Here is a 19,783-nt window from a genome sequence, read left to right on the forward strand (position 1 = left end):
GTTTAAATGGGAGGATAGATACAATTTATTGCTTTTCAAATCTTAGAATGCTATGTAAGTGTTAGCTAATATTATTATTTAAGGGTTGTGAGGCAGGGGAGTTAACATGGCTTAGATTAAGCCAACTGTAACCTTCCAGGTCAGGAGTTGAATTTACTTCTTTCTTGCCCTTCAACAATTAGAAAAGGTGGCTTTTGTCATCACTCTCCCTCGCCAGACTACAAATAACTGGGTGATATAAATAGATATAATTCCAAACCTAGTACCTCCTCTCCCCACCTTCCCCCTGCTAAGGCAACTGGGGTTAACTGACTTACCCAGGGTCACACAGCTAGGAAGTGTTAAGTGTCTGAGACCAGATTTGAACTCGGGTCCTCCTGACTTCAGGGCTGGTGCTCTATCCACTGTATCAACTAGCTGTCCCCTAGTACCCTATTTGAAGATAGGAGAGTAAAGATAGGAGATTGACCAACCGTGACTGTTCTGTTTCCCACAAAGATGGAACTTGCTGAAATATTGAGTGAGGCATTCTGGATTTGGACATGCTAATACCATGGACTGCCCCATCCTTTGTAATATAATCCACAAATGTTCCGTGTAAAATGGAAAAAAAACCAACTCTGTTGTTATGAGGATTAAACAAGCTATTATTTATGAAGTACTTTGTAAACTCTAAAGTATTACATCCATGGTAATAATAATAATTATTTATTTATTAGTTTCTAGTCAACAGAGGATGTTGTAAGAACTCAATTCCTGGATCCACCATAGACAGTACTAAACTCCTTGGTCCAATTCCTTCATTTTTGAGAGGTCAGTGAACTGTATGTACCCTATTCAGCCTCCTTTTTTATATAATAACCTCAGCCAGATTTAGGAAGTATTGGGATAATTTGTGGAAAACATCTTTGCGCCTCCTAACCATGACCCAATTTCTCTATAGTTGAAGGCCTTTTTGGCAAGATAGAACTTCTTTTCATCAGTGAGGCTTTTCTGTGACCTCATGCTAGATCAGTGAGCAGTAGAGCCTTCCATGGAGGGAATGAAAAGGGCTCAGGATCTTTCAAGAAGAGGGTAGAAACAGCCTCAATACTCTGCTTTCCCCTGGATTCAATTCTGCCTGAAAAGGAAAGGAAGGAAAGACCTTTTTCAGAGATCCCCCCTTTATCTGGCTTACTAAGATGCCTCCCTAAGGGCCATCATTTCTTTGGGCCATGTGGTAGAAGTGAAAGCTATCAGAACCCCAAATACTGGGGCTGTCTATGAATTGGCATCTTCTGCTCCTTGGTCAGGTAGGTAGGTAGGGATCCTTCCTCCTTACGAGTATTGCTCTGAACTGGGACTGGATGGAAGGGGTACCTTGGTTATTAGCTGATCTTCATTCAAGCACAGGTTTCCCAGTAGATATCTGGGGTTACTTTGACATACTGACCTTTCAGGATCAACCCTTCAAGTCCCAGTTCCAGCCTCCAGTATCTCCAACTCCCCATTGGACTTTGGTAATAAGAAGATGCATTTTGTCTTGCCTTTAATTTCTCTTGATCTGACTCCTTCCTGAGCTAGCTGGTAGGAAAAAAAACCATCACTTTTCCTAATTTTGTAGCGGAATTATGCTCTCATCTCCTAGGTCAGCCAGCCCTGCCTGAGAACTCTGAGTGATTTGCTTAGTTAGAACCAGCAAAGTTTTTAGTGTCAGGGTCCCTCAAGACATCTTTCCTTTCCTTGCTAATGCTGAAAATGTCTGTGATCATGTGGGGCTGTGCTCCCTGTGTTCCTCCTTGGCTCAGAAGTTTCTCAGCTTCTGGGACTCCTTTTTAATGAGGATGCATCCCTAGACAAAGTCATGCCTCCTTCCTCACCAGTAGGATCCAGGGCAGGATAGTAGCTACCACAGCCACTATGGTAATAAGAGCTATCAGCACCATTACTCGAGAATGACAGCAGCGTGAGCAGAGAGAGCCTCTTCGTGCTGGGGACACTTCAGAGAGGTTGGCTAGGCTCTGTCTGGGCAGGACACTGTCCTCCTCCCTGAGGGGCATTCCGTGTGAACTGATGATAAAGATCTGGGGCTCTTGGACAAGGCCAGACAGCAGGTCTCTTGGAAATGTGCTTTGGTTGGTCTGACCCTGGGAAGGAACCTGGGGAATGGTTAGAGGGTTTGTGTGTCCCAAGGCATCCAGCAAGGGCAGGTTGTCCAGGCCCATGGGGACCACCAAGGTCTGGAGGTTCTTCTCTGATGACAGAGAGGGCCAGCGGGAGCTCTTTTTACTGAGAAAGGTGACATAGCGGCAGATAGGACAGATGATGGTCCTTTGAATCTGCCCATCCACTTTGCATGAAAGTAGGTACTTGACGAGGCAGTCATGACAGAAGACGTGGCCACAGCTCAGGGTCCGGCTGGCTCCCTCAAGATCCCGGAATTTCTCATAGCACACAGGACACTCACTGCCCACACTGTCCTTGCTCTCTCCTTCTGACATGGCAGCTCCAGCAAAATATAAGCTTCTGCTGTGGAAAGGAAGAATAGAAAGCATCAGCAGTATTCTTCTTATCTTATTCCCCCCATCCTAGCAAGAATACTGAAGTTATAGTCAGAGAACCTAGGTTTGAAATCCACTCAGCTTACTGTGTGACTTTGAATGTTTGTAAAATAGGGGGAGCAATGGAGTAGAGGAAGTACTGTCCAATTCTAAAACGTCATGATCCTCATCTTTTCTTTTTCCTCTTCTTGCCTTTTCCCATATAATTTATGATCCAAGATCCCTCGAAGTCTGGGCTTTCACAGTCTTTTCTGAAAAAATATACATTACTATCTAATCTTAATTACTGTTTTGTTCAGTCATTTTTCAGTTGTGTCTAACTCTCTATAACCCTACTTGGGGTTTTCCTGGCAAAGATACGGGAGTGTTTTTGCTTCTCCAGGTTATTTTACAGATGAACTACTGAGGTAACAGGGTTAAGTGACTTGCCCAGGATTATACAGCTAGTAAAGTTCTGAGACCAGATTTGAACTCAATCTTCCTGACTCCAAGCCAGACATTCTTACCTACTGTGGCATCTTGCTGTCAAATCAATATATCCCGACTAATTTTTTTCTTGATCTGATCACATTGCCTCTTGTTTGACTTATTTATTAAAGAAGTTTGCTTTTAATGGTTTACTAATGTCTCTTATGACAAAAATATAAGCTCTTGGATCTAATCATGTGAGCTTACCTCTAAAATATAATTTTCTCCCTTTGACTTGTTACCTTTTCATGGAGTTACTCCTGGAAAATCTCCTACTGTAGAAGACAAACAGGGAACTGGAAAAGATCTTTACAGTAAGTTTCTCTGAAAAAAGTCTCATATTTAAAGATTAAGCAGATACTGATTCTGATTTATAAGACTAAGAACCAATCCCCAAACCATAAATGGTCAAAATATATGAATAAACAGTCCTTAGCAGAAGAAATCTAAACTATTATATGTTCCAAATCACGATTAAGAGAAATGAAAATTAAAGCAATTTTGAGGTTGCTCATGCCTTTGATTTGCTGATGATAAAAGAGGAAAATGACAAAAATTGGAGGGGTTCAGAGAAGATAAGTACACTGATGTTTTTTGGTGGTGCTGTGAATTGGGACAGCCAGCTTTGAAAGCAATTTGGAACTTTTGCCCAAAATGTTCTTTTTGATCCATGATACTAATATAAAGCCTATATTCCAATAAGAGCCAACAAGGAAGAAAAAGGCAAATATTTATAGCAGGTTTTTTTTTGTAATAGCCACCAAGTGGAAATTAAATGGGTACCCACCCATCTATTGGGGAATGGCTGAACAAATGTTAATATGTGAATGGAATGGAATATACTTGCGCAAAAGTAATGATAAAATGCTTTCAGAGAAAATAGGGAGGAGTTTTACACCCTGGTGCAGAATAAAGAGAGAAGAACTAGAAGAAAAGTTTATATAATGACAAAATATTATAAAGGAAAATAATTTTGAAGGTCTTTAGAACTCTTATCAATGAAGGACTGAAGATGGGAACTGATGAACTTAAAATGCAGAAAAAAAGACACACAGCTTTTTGGCCCTGGCCTATGTGGAAGTTTGTTTTCTTACATGAAGGGCAGGGTGGAGTTGGCAAAACATGAAAGCTTTAGTTTCCAGCAAGTGTTCTTTGAAAATTTAGAAAAGATTCTGGGAAGACCAGAGAGGAACTAACTGGCAGCCTGTCATATTTCCAGCTTGCTATGCTAGAGACTTTGGAGTTTTCCCTTAGGCTAGATCTAGGACTTAGTTAAGCTAAGTTATATCCCTGCTTTATCCTGAATTGTCTGTGATATATATTCCCCTATGTATGTCTTTGCTGATTTATGTTTTGTTTGAAATTAGGTAAATGAGTTTCTTTGCTATTTACAATATATGTTCATTGTGGAACTGTTATTTGGTGGGAAAGCCTTGGATATAGAGCTTGGGATCCTACTTTCCCCAGAAAATGACATAAGGAGAGTAGAGTAGACTAGAAGTCTCCAACTTCCACCTTCCCCTCCTGGCAGGAGTGCATCTTCCTTAGTGAAGGGTATAGAAACTAATGTAAAGGGGTAAATCTGGGCTCTGAAAAGTTGATTTCCAATCCATTCCCAAGTGGTCAAACTCATTTTGGAAAGACCACACATCTTTGGTGGTTATTTAATTTTCTATTGTTTTAGATGTTGTAGGGATCCATGGGAAGAAATTGATTTTAACCTGAAGGTGAGGGATTGATTTCCAATTTATCCCAAAATCCATTTTGGGAGAACTTTACATATTTCAAAAGATCATCTAAGTCTAGATCTCTCTGAAGAAGAAACTCAGTTTAAAATTTTTTTTATCTTTTTGTTGATCTTAATAGTTGTTTATTTTCTCAGTTATTTTGATTTCAATAGGCTCCTTGAAGCAAGGTAAACTTGAGCTTATAAAAACTTCCTAACATTTTTTGCTTATTGATTAGGCATATATATGTTTTGGGGAGATGAATATAGTTTCTAGGATTTTCAGCTATGAGAAAACTCCTTTTGTTAATTGATAGGTGTTCTACATTTATTTTCATCTCAAACATGAGTTACCTTAATAGCCTGAATCAGAACTGGCTTAATACAGGAGGACTATATTGGATTCTCTGGGAAAGAAGATGTCATTGAATGGTCAGAAAGATTGCTCCAAAAGCAATTCCAAATTTAGTTCCTTTATGGAAGAAGCTGACGAACTATTGGAATGCTTTATATGTTTCTGTATCTTCCTAAGAGCACTCATGAATAGTTTGCATCTTCAGCATTTTTTGTTCACAATTAAAGGCTTGATAATCATGCTTGATGATCTTGTACAGAAGCTGGTGACATCTCTTACTCACATTAGCGGGAACCTCCACATGAGTTATACCATCATTATATTAGGAAATTTTCTTGTAGTAACTATGGCAAGGAGTCAAAGAGAATATTATCCTTTGGGAAATATTTCCTAGAAGTGGATCTGGTTCATGTGAGTTCAAAATTTTAGGAGGCCTTGAATTATATGTGTGTGGAATGCTCACTGCTTTCCTATATTTGAGAATAATGCCCTCAGAATTGTGTCATCACTAGCTTGGATAATCTCATAGTACGCTTGATCTGGTATGGCTTTTCTTTCCATTATTTTCTTTAGTATCATTTCTACTTCCTCCTCTCTGAGAAGAATTTATAAATTGCAACTTCCTTTTGACCTGGAATTTCTTTTGACTCTCTATACTATTCTTCCTGATGATTTCCTCAGGTCCCATGGGTTTAATCATTGTCTTTATGGAGATGATTCTCAGATCTATGTATGTATCCAATTCTAATTTTTCTTCTGATCTCTAGTTATATCCACAATTGCATATTAGATATTACAAAATGGATGTTCCATAGACATCCTAATCTCTGACTTCCATTGTCTAAGACACTATCATCCTCCCCATCACCCAAGTCTTGAAACAGAAGTGTCATCTTTGGCTCTTGACTCTCTCTCACCCCTTCATTATATCCAACTTGTTGCCAAGTCCTGTTAATTATATCTTTGAAATCTTTCTTGTATATAACCCTTTTCTCCTCTGACAATGCTACCAGCCTAATGCAAACCTCCAGCACTTCATGCCTCGGTTATTGCAATGTTTTCTAATTACCTTCTTTGCCTCAAATATCTCTCACACCAATCTAGGTTCCACTTAACTGAGGGGCTTACCCCACAGCCCAGGTCTGACTTGGTCACTTCCTCCATTCAGTCCACTGGTTCTTTGTTATTTGAACATCAAATGTAAAATTTGGTTTGGCATTTAAAGCCTTTCATAATTTGGCGTCTTCCTAGGTTTCTAGTTTTTTGACACCTTATTCTCCTAAATATACTTTTCAAAACCAGTGACACAGGGTTTCTTGCCTTATACATTTTTTGATTCCAAGTATTTTCACAGACTAGATGTATCTCTCCTGTCTCTTTGGCTTCCCTGGGTTTTTCTAGTTCTCCAGTTTTCAGCCTAAATCTTACTTTCTGAAAGAAGGCTCTTCTGGTAGCATTATTGTACTTAATTTTGTAAATGTTATCTCCATTGTTAGATTCTGAGCTCCTTTGGGGCAAGGATTATTACTTTTTTTTCTCTATATCTGGCACCTATTAAAAGCTTAATAAATGCTTGTTGATTTGACTTTTGGCTTCACGTGTAGTAAGGTCAAGGTTGATACGATTCAAATTTTACCAGTAGTACATTCAGCACAGTGGGTGTACTATATGAGTCCAAATACAATGACCCCATCATGACTGTAGGAAAAGAGTTTGTTATATAATATTTTTATATATCTTTTCCATTTTGCCTAATAGTTGTCCTTTCAATTTCATCCTTAAGTGCCGTCAGGATGATCTGGAATAGTTTAGTCTTTCTAAGCTTTCTAAGATTGTTTTTCCTTCTATTGCCTCTCACTGCTTTATGAGATGATATTTCTCATAATCTTCCACTGACTGTTCTCCATAAAATTTTACAAAAGAACATATTTTAAAACTAATATCTCCCTTGACTGACATATTTTTTTTCTTTCCTTTTTGCTTTGGGTATTCTTATTGTAGCAATTTATTTACATGGGTTAAACTTACCTGGAAATATAACTGACAGTTTATGTCGATGCTTGTTTTATCTGTTCTCCATTTTCTTCTGTGAAGAACTTGTTTAAGTGGATCAAGTTGAAATTGCTTCAATTGAAAGCCATATCTTTTTTTTTTAAATCCTTTTGTGTAATTTGGTAATGATTTTAATCTTTAATAATTTAGTAGTCTGACTGTAAGCAAAGTTAATTCTGAAATGACTCCCATGTTGACAACCAGTTCTTTTTCATTTGTTAAAGTATAATAAATCTCAGTGATGTTATCTAGTACTAACCATATCTATTATCTTTTGACTCTCTTCTTGAAAAAAATATACTTGATACATAGGTATCTGTGGTCTCTGGGTTTTTGATCTTTGTTGTTTCTTACTCAAACCTTTGTTTTCCATTTTTAACCTTCCTCCCTTACATGTTGAAAATACCAAACATTAAAGTATATGTTGATTGATTTTGGAAGGTCTTCTTGAGCTCTGTAAATTTTCTTTACCATCTTATTATTATGTTGACATAAAAATACAATATCTTGTTTTGTAAATACTTATCAAGTATAACACAGGAGATGGCTAACTGTCCAATGAAATTGTTTCTTGCTTTTGGCCAAAAAAACCTTATCCATTCCTTTTTGTTTTTGTCTAAGGAGGATATATAGGTTATAATTTCATCTTTTGATTTATTTATAGATATGCTTCCATTTCCCCAATAGAATATTCTTTCATTGGTTATTGGACAAAGATGTGACATTTAGAATACTGACTGCTAAGTTAATGTTTATACAATTTTAAAAATGTAACATTCTTAGGTTCCTCTGCTCATTTTTCTTTTTTTAAATTTTATGACATTTACCTTTTGTTTTTACATTCCCTAACATTTCCCTCTTCATGGAATTCTCCCTTTTTACAAAACCAAACAATTGAGTAAGACCCCATCTGACAGTATATGCAATATTTATATGTCCCTTTTTCTGTTACCAGAATTTATAGAATTTTAAAAGGCCATACAGGACTGGTGTTCATTTTGCATCATTTCATAGGTTTCTATGGCCAAAGAATTCATCATCAAGTAACCAATCTATTAGTAATGATCCTCTCCCTATTTAGTTAAATTGATCTTCAGAAAATAGGTGATATTGATAACAGATATATTGTAAACTTGCCATAACTGAAACATTTTGCATAACTGAGTATTTGGAACATTTGAAAGGAAAAGAGCAATAAGTAAGAACCCCATAACTCAAGCCTAGTGAGATGATTAGTTCAAGCACACATAGCAGTCATAGCCAATATTAATTTTTTTTATATTAATGGTTCAGACTCAATCTGTCACATTATATACACTATACCTCCATGGTTTAACAGTTGCTATGATATTTGCAATAGCAGTACTAGTAGTCTTCAGGCAGCTGACAGAGTAGAGTCATCAGGGAGTATTTCATAGGTTTCTGAGGTGTGAGAGTAAATGTATGAGAAGATTCTGGGATGCACAGTACTTTGACCAGTGAAATGGAAGTACTATTGGCAACCACTGAATTCCTGTTCAGTACTACTCCATATAATTATGCTTTGTTATAATATTGGTTGTTTTTTGTTTTTGTTTTCTGAGGCAAATTAAGGTTAAGTGATTTGCTCAGAGTCACACAGCTAGGAAGTGTTAAGTATCTGAGGTCAGATTTGAACTCAGATCTTCCTGACTTCAGGGCTGGTGCTCTTATAATATTGTTTTTATAAAAAAAAATATTGTTTTTATAATTTTAGATAATTGAAAGTTCAGATAACTAGGATAATGGCCAACTTTAAGGCATGTTGAGAAAATAGATGATCAAGGACAGATAATTAAAACTAGATCATAGTATGTATATCAAGAAGTAATGAAAACCTGAAAAAAAAAGTGTAACAAAATAAAGGTATAGCACTGATATGAGTGTGGTAGATACAAAGATTTATAAAATGTTAGAAATGAAAGGGATCTTAGGCATCATGCAGTATTTCTGAATTTTTTTTCTATGTCCACCAAGAAATATTTAAATTGATCCTGGCATAACTGTAGGGAATAAAAGAATGAAGACATTTTACACATATTCACACAGAGAGAAAATTATGTAAAAATTATTATATCAATGTTGACAGGCCTTGTTGACCAGAAGTCTCAATTAGTTCATTGTAATCAGCCTCTTAGTCTCCAAGGCTGACTAGGTTGATCATAGGCTAATTGCTTCTAACATAGTTTCTTTGCTTTGGGAGGGAAACTGCATCTTCTGACTCTCAATGATGTGCTATTGAACACCAAAGGAAATACCAATTGGAAAATTCTAAAGAGAAAAATGATAACACAGATTGAAAAATGATAAGTAGATATATATAGAGAGGCTGGTGGAAGGTAGATCTATGAGAGATATAAATCACAATAAAAAGATTAATTAAAGATGTAAATAACAACTAGTTAGATGATAAAGGATAAAATAAGATTAGAGCTAGAAGGAACTTTCAGAGATCATTTAGACTAGTGACTCAATCTGGGGTTTATGAATTTATTTTTTTTTTAAGTTTTGATAACTTTGTTTCACTATAGTTGGTTTTTTTTAATACTATATATTATATTTTATGAATTTTAAAACATTATTCTGGAAAAGGATCCATAGATTTCCCTATGCTGCAGAAGTGCTCACACACACACACAAGGTTAAGAACCCTGATCTATACTAATATATATATTCTGTAGGGTCTTATAACTTGATAATAACAGAGTACATGGAGGATAGAGAAAAGTAGAAGGTCAATAAGAATGTTCTTTTGGTATGCTGATACATTTTGATAAAATTTTATCCATATCTATGATAAGGTTAACAGGTAACAAGGAGATGATAGAGAATAGTTCATATATATGTTTATATATGTATGTATCATATATTAATACACACTTATATATGTGTTTGTATATAGAAAGGGATTTCCTAAGAGTGGCTGAGTCAGTGTTGATCCAAGGTTATCCAAGGACAGGAACTTCCATTTAGATTATCTGTCTGTCTGTCTGTCTGACTTTTGTCTATCTATCTACCTACCTGCCTGGAATTCCCTTTTCTTCCTTATGTTTCTCCATCTATAAAAAACAAAGAAATTATGCCAGCTACCTCTTGATGTTCCTTATCTCTTCTCTCCTTTTAAAAAAGTTTCTTTCTCCAATGTCTTCCCTCTAGCCTTCTCTTTCCTTCTTCTCCTTTCTCTGTCTCTGATTAGGTTATAACTCTCTTTCTCTTTTTCTCTGCCTTCATCCCCTCCCTGCTCACAAATTTCCAATTATTAAGTCCCTATATGGGCAGAAATATTTTGGTGGTAGGTATGTAAGAGGGGGAAGAGGAAATGAGAAGAGAGAGGTAGAGAAGTATAATGTACTCACAAACTAATTAGGAAATTAGGAAAGCAGACATACTGATATGAAATAGTTAAATGATAAGGTAAGACCTTCTGCTACTATATGAATATTACAGAAAATAAATGGTATAGGAGCTCGTGATACTCATTTTCCCCTTAAGTAAAGTTTGAGAAACTTTTCTGAATGAAATGGGTCTTGAAGCCTTTGAAAGATAAATAGCATATACATAGAAGAAAAGGAGAGGAGAGGAGGGGAAAGGGAAAGCATTCTATCTCCTATACCAGAACAATGTGATGAGAAAACATGATCAAACAGGAGACCAGTAATGCCCCCTACTCAAGCCAATATTATCAAACTTATTGGAGCTATTACACCTCCTATATTCTGCAATATAATCAAACTTTTCTGTTTCTCAAATACAGCACCTGAGTTTGCATCTCTGTGCCTTTGGACTGACTATCCCTTGTGCTTAGAATGTACTCCACTTTACTTGTGCCTCAGAATCTCTCTTTTCCTTTAGGATATACTGCAAGACCTGTTCTGATAGCCCTCAATTGCTGGTGCCCTACTTTCCAAACTCCCTTGTATTTAATTGCTTTGTGTTGTTTTTTTATTTATTTTGTAAATACTTCTCTATATACGTAGTCTTCCCCATCATGATTTAATTTCTCTCCTTAGTAACAGAGATTATTTCATTTTCTGCATATTTCTTCCCACAGTGTCTGGTTCATAGAAGATGCTAAATAAATACATGTAGATGGATTCAGATCCATCCAAATAGTAGGAAAGAAGAAACCTTCTTTTAAGGTTGATAGGAAAGCATTGTTCACCTCTTAGTACTTCTAAGAACTCTTCCAATTTTAGGATTCTAAGATTTTTAAGATTCTAGAACTCCAAAATTTTACAATTCTAAAATTCTTTGGTTCCTTGGTTCTGTTTCATTGTTTCTGCCAATTCCAGTCACTTAGAGTAGCTGCCTAATAGTTGCAGCATGAGCCTAGTTTGGGGAGAAATGGTCTTTTTCCCTAAGTACTGCCTTGTGAAGCTGACAGTTTCTTCAAAGCAAGGACTTTTTACTTTCAGCCATGTTTTTAACTAAACTATTGAAATAGTCCCATATCACTTCATTCACACAGGCTTCTTCTTAGTTTCAATCTGGTCTAAGGGAAGCATCTGATATTCCCCATAAATCCAACCAGCACCCCTACCCAGAGTCATCCCTCCCTACTTTTCTACCTCCCTCTCTTCCAAACCCCCGTACTGAGTTAGCCTCCCCAGACTTACTTTGACCCAGATGAGATGACAGGACTCTAACCATCCACTTAACACCTCCATATGGGTCCGGGATGAGAGCCAGACAGTCAAGGTTGGGGCCAGAGAGCAAGTGTCTCCTCCCTGCTTATTTCCTAATGACTATGATGGGGAGGGGAGGACAGCTCCTGGGAAGTGAATGCAGCCCAACCTGTTTGAAGCCATGAAGCTCCCTGTAGGGCTGGGGATTTGCCAGGAGTTGGTGTCAGGTGACTTTAATAAGGAGAGTGCAAAGAGAGCAACCAGAGTAAAGAATTGGGACTTAAAAGATGAAGGGGACATAGATAGTGGAGAAGATGACCTATCGCCTTGAAGAAATCTCACTGTCTCAGTTGCTATATCTGTAAAATGAATCATCTGATGTTTAGAAGTCCTTTTGACCTCATCTCAACCAACTACTGTGAGAGGAACTGTATAAATTGAAAGCCAACAACAACAATCTGGAATTTAGAGTGTGTTTTATTTGGGATTCCATTGGGAAGAGATGCCCTCAATGCTGGATCTTGAGCCCCAGAAAAACCCCAGCTTCAACCCTAAAAAAGGCCTTCAGAATCAATTGTCTGCCTCTACTTTGTTCTGGGTGACTGAAGGTGTGTTTAAGAAGCCAGAATAGAAGAAGATCACCTTGTACTGTCCTCCCTCCACAGCAGTTCTTTTGTGAAGATCCATGCTTGCTGGACAGCAAGGCCATTTGCCCAGACTTAGACTCTCCCAGGAAGTCTTAAACATTACACAATCTATCTATTCCTCCATAACCTTTTTTGTGGAAAGAGTTGTCAGTCAATCAGCTGCCAAGTAAGCACCTATTATGTGCCAGGCACTGTGCTAAGCACTAAGTATACAAAAAACCCAAAAAAAACAGCAGCAAAAAAAGGCAAAAGATGGGCCTTGTTCTCAATAAGCTCAGTCAATGAAAGAGACAACATACAAATAATTTATATTTAACAAAATACAATACAGGATAAATTGGAAATAATCAATAGAAGGAAGGTATTAAAATTCTGGAGGACTAAGAAAGGCTTTCTGCAGAAGTTTGGGGTTTTAGCTGGCACTTGAAGGAAGCAAGGGACACTAAGAAGAAGAGGGAATGCATTACATGCACAGGGAACCAGTGAAAATACCTGGGGTTTGGAAAAGGAGTGTCTTGTTTGAGGAATATCAAAGAAACCAGAATCACTTGGTCAAAGAATTACCTTAATTGAAGGATATAAGAAGACTGAGGAATCTGGGGAGGAACTTGTGCTTCAAGATAGGAAATTAAATCCTGCCTTTGGAGTTTCAAAGATGTCAAGCCATACTTGCAAGAATGTAAAATCTTTCCTGCATTCAAAAAAAAAGATATACGAAGACTGGAAAGGTCAGGGGTGGGAGATATAAGTTATGAAGGGCTTTGAATGCCAAATAGAGGATTTTATATTTGATCCTAATTGAGAGCCAATGGAGTTGCACCAAGTAGAACAACCTATAGAATACTGGATTTTATGTCACAAACCCTGTGTTCAAAGAGCTGTTCTCCTAATTACTCTGTATTTTCAGAAAATCATTTAAACTTAATCCCTCTGGATCTCCAGTTCCTACTCTGTAAAATGAAAAGATCCTTTCTACCTTTATTTCCTCTTGCCCCATGATGATAAGATTATAGGATCACATATTTAAATCTGGGAAGAACCATAAAAGTACATTCTCCAGTTTCCCAAATCAGTGTATGTATAGACACTGTTTTGTAAGCACTGTCAGGAGGTGAAATGGTCAAGTCTACTGTGCCTGGAAGCAAAGAATCTATAAACTGGACAGGGACAGATTTCACCTCTCCAGGGGATACCTCAGCAGTCCCAGCTGCATACAATTCTATTTTTTCCAATTGTAATCCCTTTTACCCATCAGGTTGCTTCTTGGCTGATTGATCACGTTTGAGTACTGAACTTCTGAAGAATCTCTCGGTGTAACATGGGCTGTCATCATGCCCCAAGTGTTTTTTGCTTGGGGCCCTGGAGCTGAGCCCCACTTCCCGTTTCCCTGAGTCAATGTACAATCTGATGCCCATTGGAAGCTTTTGTTGCATTTTGGACATAAGGTTTTGGGTCTTGTTCTCCCACCCTGTTTTGTCACTCTATCTTTATGCCAACATTGAGATTTCAGATGCCCTACTCTACCATATTGAAAACATTCACCAGTCTCTCTGGACCCTTGCCAAAAGGGATCCTGTCTTTCCATATTCTGATCTTGAAAAGTTTGCACCATAACCTAGGTATAGAAGGTATTTGTGCCCATTGTGGCACACTGTCTCACGATCTCCTCTAAAGGAGCATCCTTATGTAGTCCTAGAATAATTCTTCTACAAACCCCATTAGCATTTTCTTTAGCAAGTTATCTTATCATAATTTCTATTGCTGCATTTTCACCAATAATTCATATGAAGCTGTCTGCAGACATCCCAGGAAATCAGCAAAGGGTTCATTTGGACTTTGTGCTATTTTTGTGAAAGCTTCTCCTCTATCTTGCCTTCCTGGCATGCTTTGATAGCAGCAGCAGCAATTTCCTCATATGCTGCTATAGGGTAATCTGTGCTAAAGTGTCTGCATAAGGACCTACACCTGTTAATTGGTCACAGGTGATTGGCATATTAACTCCAGGTTGCCTAATTCATTGGGCTTGTATCCTACAGAGTTCACTATACTCAGAAAGCCACAACAAGTTTTGTCCAGGTTCTAAACATGTCCTTGCTATAGATTTCCAATCATTAGGGATTAAAACTTCAAAAGCCAAATTCTCTAATAACATCTTAATATAAGATGATGTAGACCCATAAAGAGTGCAAGCCTTTTTCAGATCTTTGATAATTTCTAGATTAAAAGGAGTGTATCTTCTTTTTTCTTGACCTGAAGAGTTAAGTTCTTCAATCACAGGATATGCTTCTATTTTTAAATCAGATATATTCTGTCCTTCTTCTTGGGCTTTAAATAATACCTTTTGCAATAGAGTCATGGAGGGGATGTTCCTGGGGAGAGAGGGGGCTTTCCCACTCCTCCTCCTCCCTTCACCCAGGAAGATGAAATTGGTGGGGAAGAATCAAGAGCCTGATTGGGTATAGGGGGAGGTGAAGCTGAGCTATGAGAGTGAGAGTGGCTATTTTATCAGTACTATCCTCCTCTTCCTCTTTCTCCTCAAGCTTACTTCTCTGGCTGTTCTCCTTAAACTTTTTTTTAGAACTTGTGGAATTCTTTAAGGCCAATTGCATTATGTTGTATATATAGAATGTTTCATTAGAAATTGAATCAGGACCATTATCATTGTAATATTCAGTTAGTTGCTTTCTTACTAGTTTCCATTTATCTGCCTCTATGTCTTCTTCCTTGAAGAATCAAGGGGACATGCATTCTAATGTTTCTAAGAGTCCATCAACCTGCTCCCAAGTTACAAGTAAACCTTGCCTCTTTATTAACCTAAGTATGCTTTCTATAGACCTTCCTTTGGGATGGAGGATACTCTTTTCCTAGTATCTGCCCCATTTCATCCCTTAACAAAGTTTCCTGCTTGTCTATTTTAATACTCATCCTATTTCCTGGTCACAGGAACTTCTTCACTGAAATTACGATCGAGCTTTGTGCAGATCCTTAGTCCACATTAGTGCCAATATATAATGTCTCGGCTAGCTCTCAGGAGGGCCTCAGGATCAGTCAGAGTCAGGATCAATCAAAGTCTTTGGTCTTTAGGGGGAGAAGTGAAGGAGGCAGGCAAGCCAAAGATGAATCCTGGACTCTGGAATCTGGAGCCTGAAGTTTCTCTCTTCCTCATCCTGTGGCAGACCGACTCTGATTTCTCTCCCTCAGCCCTCCAATCATTGCCTATGACTACCTCACCATCATACATTCAGCAAGCACCAATGGTGAGAAGAGCCAACATCTAAATATATGTATATAGAACCATTATCTCACATAGAATAGGTAATTAGCCTTAAGTGCTCTGCTATCTCAGATTCAAGTATACCTTTTCAGAATTTCATTCCTCTATAAGCAGGTTGCTCCTGCAGGCTCTGAAACTCAAGAATCCCTAATGTGAGACCAAAGGGAGAACATTTTACTTAATTGCCTTCCTCGACAGGGCTGGCTCTGCTTAGTTTCATTTTCCCATGGTTAATAATCTCTTCCTTTCCCTTTTCCTTTTCTCAATATGGAATACCAGATTATTGCTCCTTTCTTTCTTATTTCCATTTACTTTTATTCTATTTTCCCTAATGATCAACACCTTATCTGCCTAATGATTCCACTGTGGCTTTTGGAACCATTTCATAATAAATTTCCTTTCATTTTAACAGATTTTCTTCTTAGGCTTCTTTCATCTTCTGGTTCTCATTTAAATCTGGATCTTCCCAGATCTTTCTTTACAGTACGGGTTGTATCTTTTCTAACTCTCTTGACTCATTAGCCAGCTCTAAAAATAGTGTTGGAATAATTCTTTTTCATCCTTTTCACTTCCAGGCTCTATTGTGTGGTGGCAGCCTTCAGTCAGTCTAGTGGTTGAAGTTTAGGATTGGACAAAATAAGACATTTGTAGGCTGTAGAGACTTGGAAACAATATTCACAAAGACATAGCCCTAATTCAGGTAGAGGCAGCATTTCCATCCCCACTCTCACTCTCCTTACTGTTTCTATATGGAAATGCAATCCATCAGAAGAATATATTGATACACATGACAGTAGGATATCTATCAAATCTGAGTGATGCTAACTTTTCAAGAATAAACATCCTCATGCCCTAAGTGACTAGAAAACTGGTCCAACTAGCATAGATCAATGGCAAAAATCATAATCAATATTGCTTCTTGGTGACTAGGCATCATTTAAATACCACTTAAATACTCTTAGAGCTATTCCTAGATAGCATTAATATGAGAATGAGGATATAATACCAACAAAAAGGTAGATGTTCCCTGTCCTCAAGAAGCTTACTTCTAATGTGGGAAAACAACACAAAAGGGAGCTGAAAAATGCTGTGTTGAAATCCTGAAGCCAGAAAAAAGGCTGGCAGAGAATAAAGACCTGCTTGGGCCCCTATATAACATGGAGTCACCAGAAGAAAAAAAATACAGAAGCAAAGAAAAAAAGAGAGGAAAAAGAAAAAGAATGTAAGAAAAAAGAGGAAGAAAGGAGAAAAGAAAAAAGATAAGTAATATGATGGTCCTCTGAAAGAGTATAATACCAGGGTGACTGATTATAGAGGAGAACAAAGACCAGAAATTCTAGGCTTCACTTCCTCTGGAAGGACCAAGTCCTGGATTTTCCATGTGGTTAGTGATTTTCAGGACAATTCCCATGTATCTCCTAATATAATGAAGTAATGGTAACTAGAAATAGAACCAGAAATACCAGGGCCATAATATAGATGAGAAAGGTTTCAGGACAGTCAGAGACCAACGTAAGGTAAAGTAGTTTAGATGTCATCATGCTTTTGCTTGTAGTCTTTCCTTCAATATTCTCTGGTCCACCATCCAGGACTTCCCCCTTCCTGGGAGCCCCATCAGTGATCCTAGGAGCCTGGTCCTCCTAGGCAGGGGTAAGAATAGCAAAGGAGAAAAGCAACAGGGTTGAGACTAGGAGGCCTCCAAAAAAAAAAAAAAACCTGAACCTGAACATTTCCAGTAACACTACTTACTCACAGTGCCCATGATGCTGAGAAGCTGTGGAGCATCAGCAGCCACTTTGTTGGGATCTTCACTGCTGCTTCTGGCCTTCACTGTCAGTGCTTGTGTACTGGTTGGTATCTTTTTTTTTTTTTTTTTTGAACTATATTTTCCAAAACTTGAATGAGAAGGTACGAGTCTGACTTTATCTAAATCTGATCACTCATCCTTTGTCCCTCATGTGAGCCACTATCCAATCAAGTGTCTCTAATTTAGTCTGATCCAATTAATATTACATATTCCAAGAATATGTTGTTTACAAGAATTACATTTGAAGCAGAGAGGATACACAAGAATAAAGGTAATAGGCTGAAGCAGAATATGTTCTGTTTCAGCTGAAGTAAACAAAACAAAATAAAACAACCATGTATAGCAATCCTTAGTCTCAAAGCAAAAACAAAAATGGAACTAATTAAAAGAGATAAGGAAACTACATCTAGTTAAAAGTCAAAGTCACCATTGACCCTACCTTCTTAAACTGTGGATCCCAACCTTATGTGGGATCTTGGAATTGAATGTAGAGATCATGAAGTTATTATTTATTATCAGTAAATGTTTGATTTGTATACCTATTTTACATATGCCTAGAGGCATGTAAAATTTTTTTTGATGAAAAGGAGTCACAAGTTGAAAAAGTTTAAGAAGCCCTGCCATATAAGGAATTGGAAATTGATAGGATGCCCATCAATTGGGAAATGGCTGATGTGGTATATAAATGTAATGGGATATTATTGTTCTGTAAGAAATGATGAGCAGGCTGATTTCAAAAAAGTCTGGAAAAACTTTAATGAATTGATGCTGAGTGATGCAAACAGAAGCAAGAAAACCTTGTGCATAGTAACAAGATTATGGGATGATCAACTCTAATGGACTTGGCTCTTCTCAGCAATGAAGTAATTCAAGGCAATTCTAATAAATTTGGGATGGAAAATACTATCTGCATCCAGAAAGGGAACTACGAAGACTGAATATGGATTGAAGCATAGTGTTTTCACCTTTTGTTTGTTTGTTTGCTTTCTGATGATGATTATTTTTCTCTTTCATTTCACTTTTCTTGCACAATATGACAAATATGGAAATATATTTAAAAGAATTGCACATATTTAATCCACATCAGATTACTTGCTGTCTTGGGGGGGGAGAGAGAAGGAGAAAATTTTGGAACATCAAGTCTTATAAAAAAATGAATGTTGAAAACTATCTTTACATATATTTAGAAAAATAAAATACTCTTGAAAATTAAAAAGAAAAGAAATGATGGGCAGGCTGATTTCAGAAAAGGCTGGAAAGATTTACATAAATTGATGCTGAGTGAAGTGAGCAAATCAACTAGAGTATACTTAACTTCTCTCAGCAATACAATGAGCCAAGACAATTCCAGTAGACTTGGGAAGGAAAATGACATTTGCATCCAGAGAAAGAACCACATAGACTGAATATATATCAAAGCATAGTTTCATCTTTGTTGTTGTTGTTTTCTTGTGTGTCTTCCCTTTTGACCTAGTTTTTCTTTCCCAACATGACTCATGGAAATATGTTAAAATTTTATTGTATATTTAAAGTCCATATCAGTTTGCTTGCCATCTTGGAGAGAAGGAAGAGGAGGGAAAAAATTGAAACTCAAAATTGTATAAAAATGAATATTGAAAAACTCATTTTTATTTGTAATTGAAAAGAAATACACCACCAAAAGGAACTTAAAAAAAAAGAAGCCCTGCCATAGATAATGAAGTAATATTAATACTAAGAATGTGTACCAAATAGAAATGAAGTGAGTTACAGGAAAAAATAGACAGCAAAACTATACTAATAGGGTACCTCAAACTAACCCTCTCAGAACTAGATAAATCTAACCACAAAATAAATAAGAAAGAAGTTAAGGAGGTGAATAGAATTTTAGAAAAGTTAGATATGATAGACTTCTAGAGATAACTGAATGGGGATAGAAAGGGATATATCATTTTCTCAGTGTTATATGGCATACTACACAAAAATTGATCATGTATTAGGGCATTAAAAATCTCATAGTCAAATGCAGAAAGGCAGAAATATTAAATTCATTTTTAGGTGATGATGCAATAAAAATTACATGTAATAAAAAGCCATGGAAAGATGAGACTAAGAATTAATTGGAAACTAAATAATCTAATCCTAAACAATGAATGGATCAAACAAAAATCAAGGAAAATAAGGTAGTTAGATGACATATTAGACAGAGCATCAGCCTTAGAGGTGTTCCAGGAGGACCTGAATTCAAATATGGCTTCAGATACTTAACACTTATCATCTATGTGACCCTGA

General features: G+C 37.1%; 1 protein-coding gene across 2 annotated transcripts; it reads right to left on the reverse strand.

Moving 5' to 3' along the window:
- Positions 1-629: 629 nt before the first annotated feature.
- Positions 630-11,969, reverse strand: RNF222 (ring finger protein 222). 2 transcript variants are annotated; one of them, XM_074311910.1, is made up of 2 exons: positions 11,776-11,969; positions 630-2,505 (listed from the first exon to the last, which is right to left on the reverse strand). In XM_074311910.1, the coding sequence occupies exon 2, from the start codon at positions 2,478-2,480 to the stop codon at positions 1,842-1,844; it is 639 nt and encodes a 212-aa protein (XP_074168011.1). In that variant the 5' UTR covers positions 2,481-2,505; positions 11,776-11,969; the 3' UTR covers positions 630-1,841. The 2 variants fall into 2 exon arrangements, with proteins under 2 accessions (XP_074168011.1, XP_074168010.1); XM_074311909.1 differs by having other exon boundaries at positions 630-2,508; positions 11,776-11,967.
- Positions 11,970-19,783: the final 7,814 nt, after the last annotated feature.

The sequence above is a fragment of the Sminthopsis crassicaudata genome, chromosome 4 (genome assembly GCF_048593235.1).
Source record: "Sminthopsis crassicaudata isolate SCR6 chromosome 4, ASM4859323v1, whole genome shotgun sequence".
Lineage (NCBI taxonomy): Eukaryota > Metazoa > Chordata > Mammalia > Dasyuromorphia > Dasyuridae > Sminthopsis > Sminthopsis crassicaudata.

Bases quoted from the DNA above. Each gene is read 5' to 3' on its own strand.
- RNF222 (XM_074311910.1), bottom strand. From the start codon at position 2,480: ATGTCAGAAGGAGAGAGCAAGGACAGTGTGGGCAGTGAGTGTCCTGTG.